General features: G+C 48.0%; 1 protein-coding gene across 1 annotated transcript in view; it reads right to left on the bottom strand.

Annotated features, from left to right (window-relative positions):
• Positions 1-13,616, bottom strand: part of LOC119973631 (sodium- and chloride-dependent taurine transporter-like) — a gene marked incomplete at its 5' end in the record, with an annotated part of 85,620 nt that overhangs the window by 12,097 nt on the left and 59,907 nt on the right. Inside the window, one exon of the mRNA XM_038812012.1 lies at positions 4,068-4,070. Coding sequence (XP_038667940.1) covers positions 4,068-4,070 — 3 coding nt within the window. The remainder of the gene's footprint in view (positions 1-4,067; positions 4,071-13,616) is intronic.

The raw sequence follows: 13,616 nt of genomic DNA, 5'->3' as shown, positions 1-13,616 counted from the left end.
CAAGGATCCCTCCCACCCGGCTTACTCACTTTTCCAACTTCTTCCATCGGGCAGGAGATTCAGAAGTCTGAGAACACGGACGAACAGACTCAAAAACAGCTTCTTCCCCACTGTCATCAGACTCCTAAATGACCCTTTTATGGACTGTCCTCATTAACACTACACCCTGTATGCTTCATCCGATGCCAATGCTTATGTAGTTACATTGTATATCTTGTGTTGCCCTATTATGTATTCTCATGTATTTTCTTGAATTCTGTTCAATTCCCTTTTCTTCCCATGTACTGAATGATCTGTTGAGCTGCTCGCAGAAAAATACTTTTCACTGTACCTCGGTACACGTGACAATAAACAAATCCAATCCAATCCAATCCAGTAAGGCCTTTGACAAGGTCCCTCATGGTAGACCTGGTACAAAAGGTGAAGTCACATGGGGTTGGGGTGAGCTGGCAAGGTGGATACAGAACTGGCTAGGTCATAGAAGGCAGAGAGTAGCAATGGAAGGGTGCTTTTCTAATTGGAGGGTTGTGACTAGTGGTGTTCCGCAGGGATCAGTGCTGGGACCTTTGCTGTTCGTAGTATATATAAATGATTTGGAGGAAAATGTAACTGGTCCGATTAGTAAGTTTGCAGATAGAAATTGTGGATAGCGATGACGACTGTCAGAGGATACAGCAGGATTTAGATCATTTGGAGACTTGGGCAGAGAGATGGCAGATGGAGTTTAATCCGGACAAATGTGAGGTGATGCATTTTGGAAGGTCTAATCCAGGTAGGGAATATACAGTGAATGGTAGAAACCTCAAGAGTATTGAAATGCAGAGAGATCTAGGTGTACAGGTCCACAGGTCACTGAAAGGGGCAACACAGGTGGAGAAGGTAGTCAAGAAGGCATACGGCATGCTTGCCTTCATTGGCCGGGGCATTGAGTATAAAAATTGGCAAGTCATGTTGCAGCTGTATAGAACCTTAGTTAGGCCACACTTGGAGTATAGTGTTCAATTCTGCTCACCACACTACCAGAAAGATGTGGAGGCTTTAGAGAGAGTGCAGAAGAGACTTACCAGGATGTTGCCTGGTATGGAGGGCATTAGCTATGAGGAGTGGTTGAATAAACTCGGTTTGTTCTCACTGGAACGACAGAGGTTGAGGGGTGATCTGATAGAGATCTACAAAATTATGAGGGGCACAGACAGAGTGGATAGTCAGAGACTTTTTCCCAGGGTAGAGGGGTCAATTACTAGGGGGCACAGGTTTATGGTGTGAGGAGCAAGTTTTAGAGGAGATGTACGAGGCAAGTTTTTTGCACAGAGGGTAGTGGGTGCCTGGAACTCGCTGCCGGAGGAGGTGGTGGAAGCAGGGACGATAGTGACATTTAAGGGGCATCTTGACAAATACATGAATAGGATGGGAATAGAGGGATACGGACCCAGGAAGTGTAGAAGATTTTAGTTTAGACGGGCAGCATGGTCGGCGCAGGCTTGGAGGGCCGAAGGGCCTGTTCCTGTGCTGTACTTTTCTTTGTTCATTGTTCTTCGAACCGTTTCATGCCAGACTCCCCCATTGGGGCTTTGAAGTGTACAGCCCTTGGTAGAAGGCCTTGAAGGTTTTGTTGATCTTTTCTGGCTCTGTTTCTAATGTGTCTCTGGTATCCCTGATTTGCGCAATTTCTCTGGTGGCTGCCTGCTTTCTCAGCTGGTGTGCCAACTGGCAGCTGGCTTTGTCTCCGTGTTCGCATAGGGTCCCACGTGCCTGGCGGAGTTGGTGCACTGCTTTCCTGGTCAGATCAAAGTTCCTTTGTGGCTCTTTCCTCTCTGCCAAGAGCTCTACGGTCGGGGCCTCGGAGTATTTACGGCCTACCTCCAGTATGTGTGAGTGTGTGTGTGTATGTGTCAGTTAGTGCGTTAGTGTGTGTGTGTCAGTCTGTGTGTGTATCTGTGTTTGTGTCTGTGTAAGTGTCAGTGTGTGTGTATGAGAGAGAGAGTGTGCGTGTGTGTGTCAGTGTGTGTGTGTCAGTGTGTGTCATTCTGTGTGGTAGAGTGTGTGAGTTAGTGTGTGTGTTTGTGTGTATCAGTCTGTGTCAGTGTGTGGGTGTTTGTGTCAGTATGTGTGTACGATGTGTGTGCCTCTGTGTCTGTATGTGTCAGTGAGTCTGTGAGTGTGTGTGAGTGGGTGTGTGTCAGGGTGTGTGTTTGTATGTTCCTGTGAGTGTCAGTCTGTGAGTCTGTGTCACTCTGTGTGTATGAATGTGTGTTTGTCAGTGTTTGTGTGTGTATCAGTGTGTGTCTGTGTCAGTGTGTGTCAGTGTATGTACACAGAAGTCTGAGAGTGTGAGTGTGTGCTTCTGTGTGTCAGGGAGTGTTTGTGTCAGAGTGTGTGTCAGGGTGCGTGTCAGGATGTGTGTCAATGTGAGTGTCAGTGTTTGTGTGTGTGTCAGTCTGTGTGTGTGTCAGTGTCTGTGTCAGTGTATGTACACAGAAGCCTGAGAGTGTGAGTGTGTGCTTCTGTGTGTCAGGGAGTGTTTGTGTCAGGGTGTGTGTCAGGGTGTATGTCAGTGTGAGTGTCAGTCTGTGTGTTCGTGTCTAAGTGTGTGTGTCAGTGTGTGTATGTAAATGCGTGTGTGTCAGTGTGTCGGTGTATGTGTGTCAGTATGTATGTGTCAATGTGTGTGTGAGTGTGGGTCAGTGTGTGTATTTCAGACTATGTGAGTCATTGTGCGTGTCAGAGTGTGTGTAACTGGATCTGTGCCAGTGAGTGTATCAATTTGTGTCAGTGTGTGTGTGTCAGGGTGGTGGCTGCATGTGTGTCACTGTGTTTGTGAGTGTGTGTGTCATTCCATGTGCGTGTCAGGGCGTGTGTGTGTATGTGTGTGTGCCAGTTTGTGTCAGTGTGTGTGTCGGGATGTGTCTGCGTCAGTGTGTATCATGAAGTGTGGGCGCCATGTATGTATGTGTCAGTATGTGTGTCAGAGTGCGTGTCCATGCGCGTCAGTGCATGTGTCAGTCTTTGGGAATGTGTCTAGGTGTGCGTTTGAGTGTGTGTAAGTCACTGTGTGTGTGTCAGTATGTGTGAGTTAGTGTGTGTGTGTCAGTGTGTCAATCAAATAACTCCATCAGATGTTTTCAATGTCCTGTCCATGTCGGGCTGAACACTACTAGATCGTCGATGTATACCCCACAATTGGGTAATCCTGAAACTGTATTAGTTAACAGTTGAAATGTGGCTGGGGCGTTTTTCATACCAAATGGCATAACTTTGAATTGGTCTATACCATCTGGAGTCACAAAAGCTGAAATATCCTTCGCCCTTTCAGATAAACGAACTGCCTATAACCTTTAAGTAAATCCAATTTGGAAATAAAAGCGGATTGTCCCACTTTCGCAATGCAATCCTCGAGACGTGGGATAGGATAAGAGTCCGTTCTTGTAACTGCATTAACCTTTCTATAGTCCACACACAACCGTTGGGTACCGTCTGGTTTAGGTACCATCACTATGGGTGAGCTCCATTGGCTGCAACCCACTTCAATCATGCCATTTTTAAACATACTTTCAATCTCTTTGTTAACCTGTGCCAATTTTAAAGGGTTAAGACTATATGGATGTTGTTTAATTGGAACAATATCTCCCACATCTACATCATGTTTCACCATTTTATTACTTCCCAACTTATTTCCACAAACTTTCCCATGTGATATCAATAACTCTTTCAGGTCAGTTTGTTTTTCCTCTGGAAGGTAGCTCAACAATTTATCCCAATTTTTAAGAACATCGTCGTTATACAATTTAATTTGAGGAATGTCAAATTCAGAGTCACCTGGATTTGGTTCTTCACTTTGAGTTAGAAGCACTAAAACATCCTCCTTTTGCTCTCCTTCATTTTCACAATACTCTTTGAGCATATTCACATGACACACTCGGTGAGTCTTCCTTCTAACTGGCGTCTTACCAAATAATTCAACTCATTCAATTTCTATTCAATCTGATAAGGTCCACAAAACCTAGCTTTTAAACGTTGACCGACCCCTGAAAACAGTGCTGAATCTTTATCTCCACTTGCAAAGCTACAAACTATTGCTTTCTCGTCCGACACCTGTTTCATCACATGCTGTGCAACTTTCAAATGTTGTCTAGCCAATTCACCTGCTCTATTTAATTGTTTCCTAAAATTTGACACTTAATCCAATAATGTAATTTCTGACTGCTCACCTATCAATTTTTCCTTAATCAATTTAAGTGATCCTCTTACCTCATGACCAAAAATTAGTTCAAAAGGACTGAATTTGGTTGACTCATTAGGTGCATCCCTAATTGCAAACAGTACGAATGGAATTCCTTTATCCCAATCCTCTTGATAATCTTGACAATAAGCCCTCAACATTGTCATTAATGTCTGATGCCACCTTTCTAACGCTTCCTGCGATTCTGGATGGTACGCAGTTAATTTAAATTGTTTTAATCTCGAGGTAAAATGTGATCCTTGATCCGATTGTATTTCTGTGGGTAGTCCATATCTAGCAAAGAATTTAAGTAACTCCTCCACAATCTTTTTAGCTGTAATATTACGTACTGGAATGGCCTCTGGAAACCTAGTAGACACATCCATTATAGTCAAAAGATATTGATTCCCACTTTTTGTTTTGGGAAGTGGTCCTACACAATCAATTAGGACCCGTGTGAAAGGTTCCTCAAATGCTGGAATGGGTATTAAGGGCGCTGGTTTTATCACTGCTTGAGGTTTCCCTATCACTTGACATGTGTGATATGATTGACAACATTTAACTACATCTTTATGTTGTCCAGGCCAATAAAAATGTTTCTGTATTTTAGCTTGAGTTTTCCTTATTCCCAAATGACCTCCCACTGGTACCTCATGTGCAACTCGTAACACCTCCTTTCTATACCCTACCGGCAATACTACTTGATGAACTTATGCCCACTTTTCATCCGCCTGCATATGTAAAGGTCCCCATTTTCTCATCAAGACAACACTTTTATAGTTATAACACTCTGGTATAGACTCAGATTCCTCTTCCGTGTATTGTTATGGGAGTGGCGTGTTCAGAACCCCAAAATGTATCATGGAGTTCAATCAACCTCCCCCTTTAATGTATTGTTGCTTTTCAAGCACACGGCTTGGTCTCCAGGTGTAGTATTACAATTATGGACACGTGGGTTTTTAAACACAAAACAATGTTGATTCCATGAATTCAGCTTAACCTTTTCAAATAAACATTGGATCCCTTAACACCCCTTACTTCAAAGATAACCCCAAAAATAATACAACACTGAATAATACCTCAAAATGTTCCTTCAAACCTCCAAAAGACTTAACACCTTTAAACAAAAACACATCAGGTTAAAGACATCACTATTATGAGTTTAAATCACCCAAATGATTCAGAGATAGTCTTTCCTGGCAGAGATCACAGCAGATCCAGCTCACTGCAAACACAGACACACCCAAGCTCTTTTCCTCAAAACTGAAACTAAAACTCCCAAAAAGCAGAAGTGATCTCAGCTCAGCTCCCCCTCTGACCTCACCCAATAATATGAGCTGCTCCATTTCTTAAAGGTACATTGCTTAAACATCCATTTCTTAAAGGTACTCTCACATGACAGTATGCTTTCTGATACACCTGTTTTATTTCTATATCTTTCTGTTGCAACTCCGCCAATTTTCCTGAACTAAAAATATCTGCCTCATCCTCTTGTTCTTTTCCAAACATATGATCAAAAATTGAACTTCAACTTTATCTTCATTCTTTGATTTCTCCTCTTGTCTTAACCTGTGACTTTGCGACCTTGTTACTACACAATCCGGAAAAATCCCAGGATATTCGTCCTTCAACACTTCAGTTGTCTGATTTTCCACTGGCTTATCAACCACAGTAGGCATCACTCCCACCTGCGATCCAGCTATATAATTACCCAAGATAAACTGTATTCCTGGACAAGATAGTTTCTCTATTACTCCTACTACCACTTCACCACTCTTCACTGGACTTTCCAACCTTACCATATATAATGGAACACTACTCCTCTCACCCTGAATTCCACATATCACCACCTTTTCTGGCAACATTCTTCCCAAACTACATAACTCCTCATCTCTTACCATTAAACATTGACTGGTTCCTGTATCCCTTAAAATTGTGACTTCTTTACCTGCTCCTCCTGATACACATGAGTAAACTTTACCCACACAAGTAAATTCTTTAAAGAGATCTTGCACCTTCTCATCAATCACCTCTTGATCAGGCTGTACAATCTTTTGCACCTCCTTCGCTTCCCTTGGGCTTTCCTTTCCCACTTTAACAAACCCCCTGGCTTACCCTGTTTTACTACAACAACCTTCCCTGTGCTTTTATTCAACCACCAACACTGTGACTTTGCATGGCCTAGTTTATTACAGTAAAAACATCTGCAACTTTTCATTTTTCTTCCACCCTCCTGGATTTCTTTTTTAATCTGAGGAACACTCTCCTTATTATCTACCATCAGATCACCTTTACCTTGACCACTTGAGTATTTCTCATGTCCCCAGTTTCTGTCCCTCACAGGCTAAAACTGATGTCGGAAACCAAACTTTGATTTATGTATTAATTCATAATCACCTGCCATTTCTGCAGCCAATTTCATAGTTTTAACCCTCTGCTCTTCCACATGAGTTCGCTAACACGAAGATTGCCACTATTGGGCACGGCTTCACCATCCAACTCCATCTACAAGTTTGCTGACGATACGACCATAGTGGGCCAGATCTTGAATAACGATGAGTCAGAATACAGGAGGGAGATAGAGAACCTAGTGGAGTGGTGTAACGACAACAATCTCTCCCTCAATGCCAACAAAACTAAAGAGCTGATCATTGACCTCAGGAAGCAAAGTACTGTACACACCCCTGTCAGTATCAATGGGGCCGAGGTGGAGATGGTTAGCAGTTTCAAATTGTAGGGGTGCACATCTCCAAAAATCTGTTCTGGTCCCCTATGGTTCCCCATGGTAGGTTCCCCATGGTAGGCTCAATCAGAAAGTTAAGGGGCATGGGATACAGGGAAATTTGGCTGTCTGGATACAGAATTGGCTGGCCGAAAGAAGACAGCGAGTGGTAGTGGATGGAAAGTATTCCGCCTGGAGGTCGGTGACCAGTGGTGTCCTGCAGGGATCTGTTCTGGGACCTCTGCTCTTTGTGGTTTTTATAAATGACTTGGATGAGGAAGTGGAAGGGTGGGTTAGTAAGTTTGCCAATGACACGAAGGTTGGGGCAGTTGTAGATAGTGTTGAGGGCTGTTGCAGGTTACAGCAGGACATTGACAGGATGCAGAGCTGGGCTGAGAAGTGGCAGATGGAGTTCAACCTTGATGAATGTGAAGTGATTAATTTTGGAAGGTTGAATTTGAATGCTGAATACAGGGTTAAAGGCAGGATTCTTGGAAGTGTGGAGGAACAGAGGGATCTTGAGGTCCACGTACATAGATCCCTCAAAGGTGCCATCCAGGTTGATAGGGTTGTTAAGAAGGCGTATGGTATGTTGGCTTTCATTAACATGGGGATTGAGTTTAAGAGCCGTGAGGTTTTGCTGCAGCTTTATAAAACCCTAGTTAGACCACACTTGGAATATTGTGTCCAGTTCTGGTGCCTCATTATAGGAAGGATGTGGATGCTTTGGAGAGGGTACAGAGAAGATTTACCAGGATGCTGCCTGGACTGGAGGGCATGTCTTATGAAGAAAAGTTGAGAGAACTAAGACTTTTCTCACTGGAGCGAAGAAGGCAGAGAGGTGACTTGATAGAGGTGTACAAGGTGATGAGAGGCATGGATAGAGTGGATAGCCAGAGACTTTTCCCCAGGGCGGAAATGGCTGTCACGAGGGGACATAATTTTAAGGTGATTGGAGGACGGTATGGGGGAGATGTCAGAGGTCGGTGCTTTACACAGAGAGTGGTGGGTGTGTGGAATGCACTGCCAGTAGAGGTGGTGGAGTCAGAGTCATTTAAGCGACTCTTAGATGGGCACATGGACAGCAGTAAATTGAAGGAGTGTAGGTTAGATTTGTCATAATATACATCTATGTATATAATGGAGTGCAGACAGGCAGTGATTGACACACAGGATGACCAATGTACACACAGAACACAGCAGCCAATCACCAGACAGGACACGACCACTATAAAGCCAGAGGGCACTAGTTTTCCTGCTCTCTCGGGATCCAGCCTATGAGACAGTCAGAGCTCGTGAGCATAGCCAGTGCAAACACCATGTGGTAGTCAGTAAGTCTGGTCAGGTGAGCATCAGATCACCAGTCAAGTCAGCATAGTGTCAACTCACAGTTGAACATGTATAATAGATTAGATGTTAAAGAAAATCGTGTTGCATCCAATCAAGTGTTGGAAGTCTGTCTCTCGCTACACTGCATCAAACGCAGTCCACATCGACCCAGCCTGCCTAACACATCAAGGTTGATCTTAGATTAGGAAAAATGGTCAGCACAACATCGTGGGCTGAAGGGCCTGTACTGTGCTGTACTGTTCTATGTTCTATGAAAAATAGGTGCTGCAGCTGCACCGATTCCGCTGATATTAAGGGCCTCACACCAAGACCACGTGGAACACTATCATTCTGATTAAAAACAGTGCGGGATTGGCCGGGTCCGTGATTGACACTCGGGAGGCTGACAAGCTGCAGCCGCAGATACACATTACACTCCCCACACACACACATCCCAGCCCCACACACACTCATCCCAGCCCCACACACACTCATCCCAGCCCCACACACACTCATCCCAGCCCCACACACACTCATCCCAGCCCACACACACATTACACTCCCCACACACACTCATCCCAGCTGCACACACACATTACGCTCCCCACACACACTCATCCCAGCTGCACACACACATTACACTCCCCACACACACTCATCCCAGACTCACACACACATTACGCTCCCCACACACACTCATCCCAGCCTCACACACACACATTACACTCCCCACACACACTCATCCCAGCCTCACACACACATTACACTCCCCACACACACTCATCCCAGCCGCACACACACACATTACACTCCCCACACACACTCATCCCAGCCTCACACACACATTACGCTCCCCACACACACTCATCGCAGCCGCACATACACATTAAAATCCCCACACACACTCATCCCAGCCGCACACACACACATTACACTCCCCACACACACTCATCCCAGCCTCACACACACATTACGCTCCCCACACACACTCATCCCAGCTGCACACACACATTACACTCCCCACACACACTCATCCCAGCCTCACACACACATTACGCTCCCCACACACACTCATCCCAGCCGCACATACACATTACACTCCCCACACACACTCATCCCAGCCGCACACACACATTACACTCCCCACACACACTCATCCCAGCCCCACACACACATTACACTCCCCACACACACTCATCCCAGCCTCGCACACACACATTACACTCCCCACACACACTCATCCCAGCCCCACACACACATTACACTCCCCACACACACTCATCCCAGCCGCACACACACATTACACTCCCCACACACACTCATCCCAGCCGCACACACACATTACACTCCCCACACACACTCATCCCAGCCGCACACACACATTACACTCCCCACACACACTCATCCCAGCCTCGCACACACATTACACTCCCCACACACACTCATCCCAGCCGCACACACACATTACACTCCCCACACACACTCATCCCAGCCGCACATACACATTACACTCCCCACACACACTCATCCCAGCCGCACACACACATTACACTCCCCACACACACTCATCCCAGCCGCACACACACATTACACTCCCCACACACACTCATCCCAGCCGCACACACACATTACACTCCCCACACACACTCATCCCAGCCTCGCACACACATTACACTCCCCACACACAGTCATCCCAGCCCCACACACACATTACACTCCCCACACACACTCATCCCAGCTGCACACATACATTACACTCCCCACACACACTCATCCCAGCCTCACACACACATTACGCTCCCCACACACACTCAACCCAGCCGCACATACACATTACACTCCCACACACACTCATCCCAGCCGCACACACACATTACACTCCCCACACACACTCATCCCAGCCGCACACACACATTACACTCCCCACACACACTCATCCCAGCCGCACACAAACATTAAACTCCCCACACACACTCATCCCAGCCTCGCACACACATTACACTCCCCACACACACTCATCCCAGCCCCACACACACATTACACTCCCCACACACACTCATCCCAGCCGCACACACACATTACACTCCCCACACACACTCATCCCAGCTGCACACACACATTACACTCCCCACACACACTCATCCCAGCCGCACACACACATTACACTCCCCACACACACTCATCCCAGCCGCACACACACATTGCACTCCCCACACACACTCATCCCAGCCGCACACACACATTACACTCCCCACACACACTCATCCCAGCCGCACACACATATTACACTCCCCACACACACTCATCCCAGCCGCACACACACATTACACTCCCCACACACACTCATCCCAGCCGCACACACACATTACACTCCCCACACACACTCATCCCAGCCGCACACACACATTACACTCCCCACACACACTCATCCCAGCCGCACACACACATTACACTCCCCACACACACTCATCCCAGCCCCACACACACATTACACTCCCCACACACACTCATCCCAGCCGCACACACACATTACACTCCCCACACACACTCATCCCAGCCCCACACACACATTACACTCCCCACACACACTCATCCCAGCCCCACACACACATTACACTCCCCACACACACTCATCCCAGCCCCACACACACATTACACTCCCCACACACACTCATCCCAGCCTCGCACACACATTACACTCCCCACACACACTCATCCCAGCCCCACACACACATTACACTCCCCACACACACTCATCCCAGCCGCACACACACATTACACTCCCCACACACACTCATCCCAGCCCCACACACACATTACACTCCCCACACACACTCATCCCAGCCGCACACACACATTACACTCCCCACACACACTCATCCCAGCCCCACACACACATTACACTCCCCACACACACTCATCCCAGCCCCACACACACATTACACTCCCCACACACACTCATCCCAGCCCCACACACACATTACACTCCCCACACACACTCATCCCAGCCGCACACACACATTACACTCCCCACACACACTCATCCCAGCCGCACACACACATTACACTCCACACACACACTCATCCCAGCCTCACACACACATTACACTCCCCACACACACTCATCCCAGCCTCACACACACATTACACTCCCCACACACACTCATCCCAGCCTCACACACACATTACACTCCCCACACACACTCATCCCAGCCGCACACACACATTACTCTCCCCACACACATTCATCCCAGCCGCACACACACATTACACTCCCCACACACACTCATCCCAGCCGCACACACACATTACACTCCCCACACACACTCATCCCAGCCGCACACGCACATTACACTCCCCACACACACTCATCCCAGCCGCACACACACATTACACTCCCCACACACACTCATCCCAGCCGCACACTCACATTACACTCCCCACACACACTCATCCCAACCGCACACACACATTACACTCCCCACACACACTCATTCCAGCGGCACATACACATTACACTCCCCACACACACTAATCCCAGCCACACACACACATTACACTCCCCACACACACTCATCCCAGCCCCACACACACATTACACTCCCCACACACACTCATCCCAGCCGCACACACACATTACACTCCCCACACACACTCATCCCAGCCGCACACACACATTACACTCCCCACACACACTCATCCCAGCCTCGCACACACATTACACTCCCCACACACAGTCATCCCAGCCCCACACACACATTACACTCCCCACACACACTCATCCCAGCTGCACACATACATTACACTCCCCACACACACTCATCCCAGCCTCACACACACATTACGCTCCCCACACACACTCAACCCAGCCGCACATACACATTACACTCCCACACACACTCATCCCAGCCGCACACACACATTACACTCCCCACACACACTCATCCCAGCCGCACACACACATTACACTCCCCACACACACTCATCCCAGCCGCACACAAACATTAAACTCCCCACACACACTCATCCCAGCCTCGCACACACATTACACTCCCCACACACACTCATCCCAGCCCCACACACACATTACACTCCCCACACACACTCATCCCAGCCGCACACACACATTACACTCCCCACACACACTCATCCCAGCCGCACACACACATTACACTCCCCACACACACTCATCCCAGCCGCACACACACATTACACTCCCCACACACACTCATCCCAGCCGCACACACACATTGCACTCCCCACACACACTCATCCCAGCCGCACACACACATTACACTCCCCACACACACTCATCCCAGCCGCACACACATATTACACTCCCCACACACACTCATCCCAGCCGCACACACACATTACACTCCCCACACACACTCATCCCAGCCGCACACACACATTACACTCCCCACACACACTCATCCCAGCCGCACACACACATTACACTCCCCACACACACTCATCCCAGCCGCACACACACATTACACTCCCCACACACACTCATCCCAGCCCCACACACACATTACACTCCCCACACACACTCATCCCAGCCCCACACACACATTACACTCCCCACACACACTCATCCCAGCCCCACACACACATTACACTCCCCACACACACTCATCCCAGCCCCACACACACATTACACTCCCCACACACACTCATCCCAGCCGCACACACACATTACACTCCCCACACACACTCATCCCAGCCGCACACACACATTACACTCCACACACACACTCATCCCAGCCTCACACACACATTACACTCCCCACACACACTCATCCCAGCCTCACACACACATTACACTCCCCACACACACTCATCCCAGCCTCACACACACATTACACTCCCCACACACACTCATCCCAGCCGCACACACACATTACTCTCCCCACACACATTCATCCCAGCCGCACACACACATTACACTCCCCACACACACTCATCCCAGCCGCACACACACATTACACTCCCCACACACACTCATCCCAGCCGCACACGCACATTACACTCCCCACACACACTCATCCCAGCCGCACACACACATTACACTCCCCACACACACTCATCCCAGCCGCACACTCACATTACACTCCCACACACACTCATCCCAACCGCACACACACATTACACTCCCCACACACACTCATTCCAGCGGCACATACACATTACACTCCCCACACACACTAATCCCAGCCACACACACACATTACACTCCCCACACACACTCATCCCAGCCCCACACACACATTACACTCCCCACACACACTCATCCCAGCCGCACACACACATTACACTCCCCACACACACTCATCCCAGTCC

Source organism: Scyliorhinus canicula, chromosome 11, assembly GCF_902713615.1.
Source record: "Scyliorhinus canicula chromosome 11, sScyCan1.1, whole genome shotgun sequence".
NCBI lineage: Eukaryota > Metazoa > Chordata > Chondrichthyes > Carcharhiniformes > Scyliorhinidae > Scyliorhinus > Scyliorhinus canicula.
This window is presented reverse-complemented; position numbering and strand designations above follow the sequence as displayed.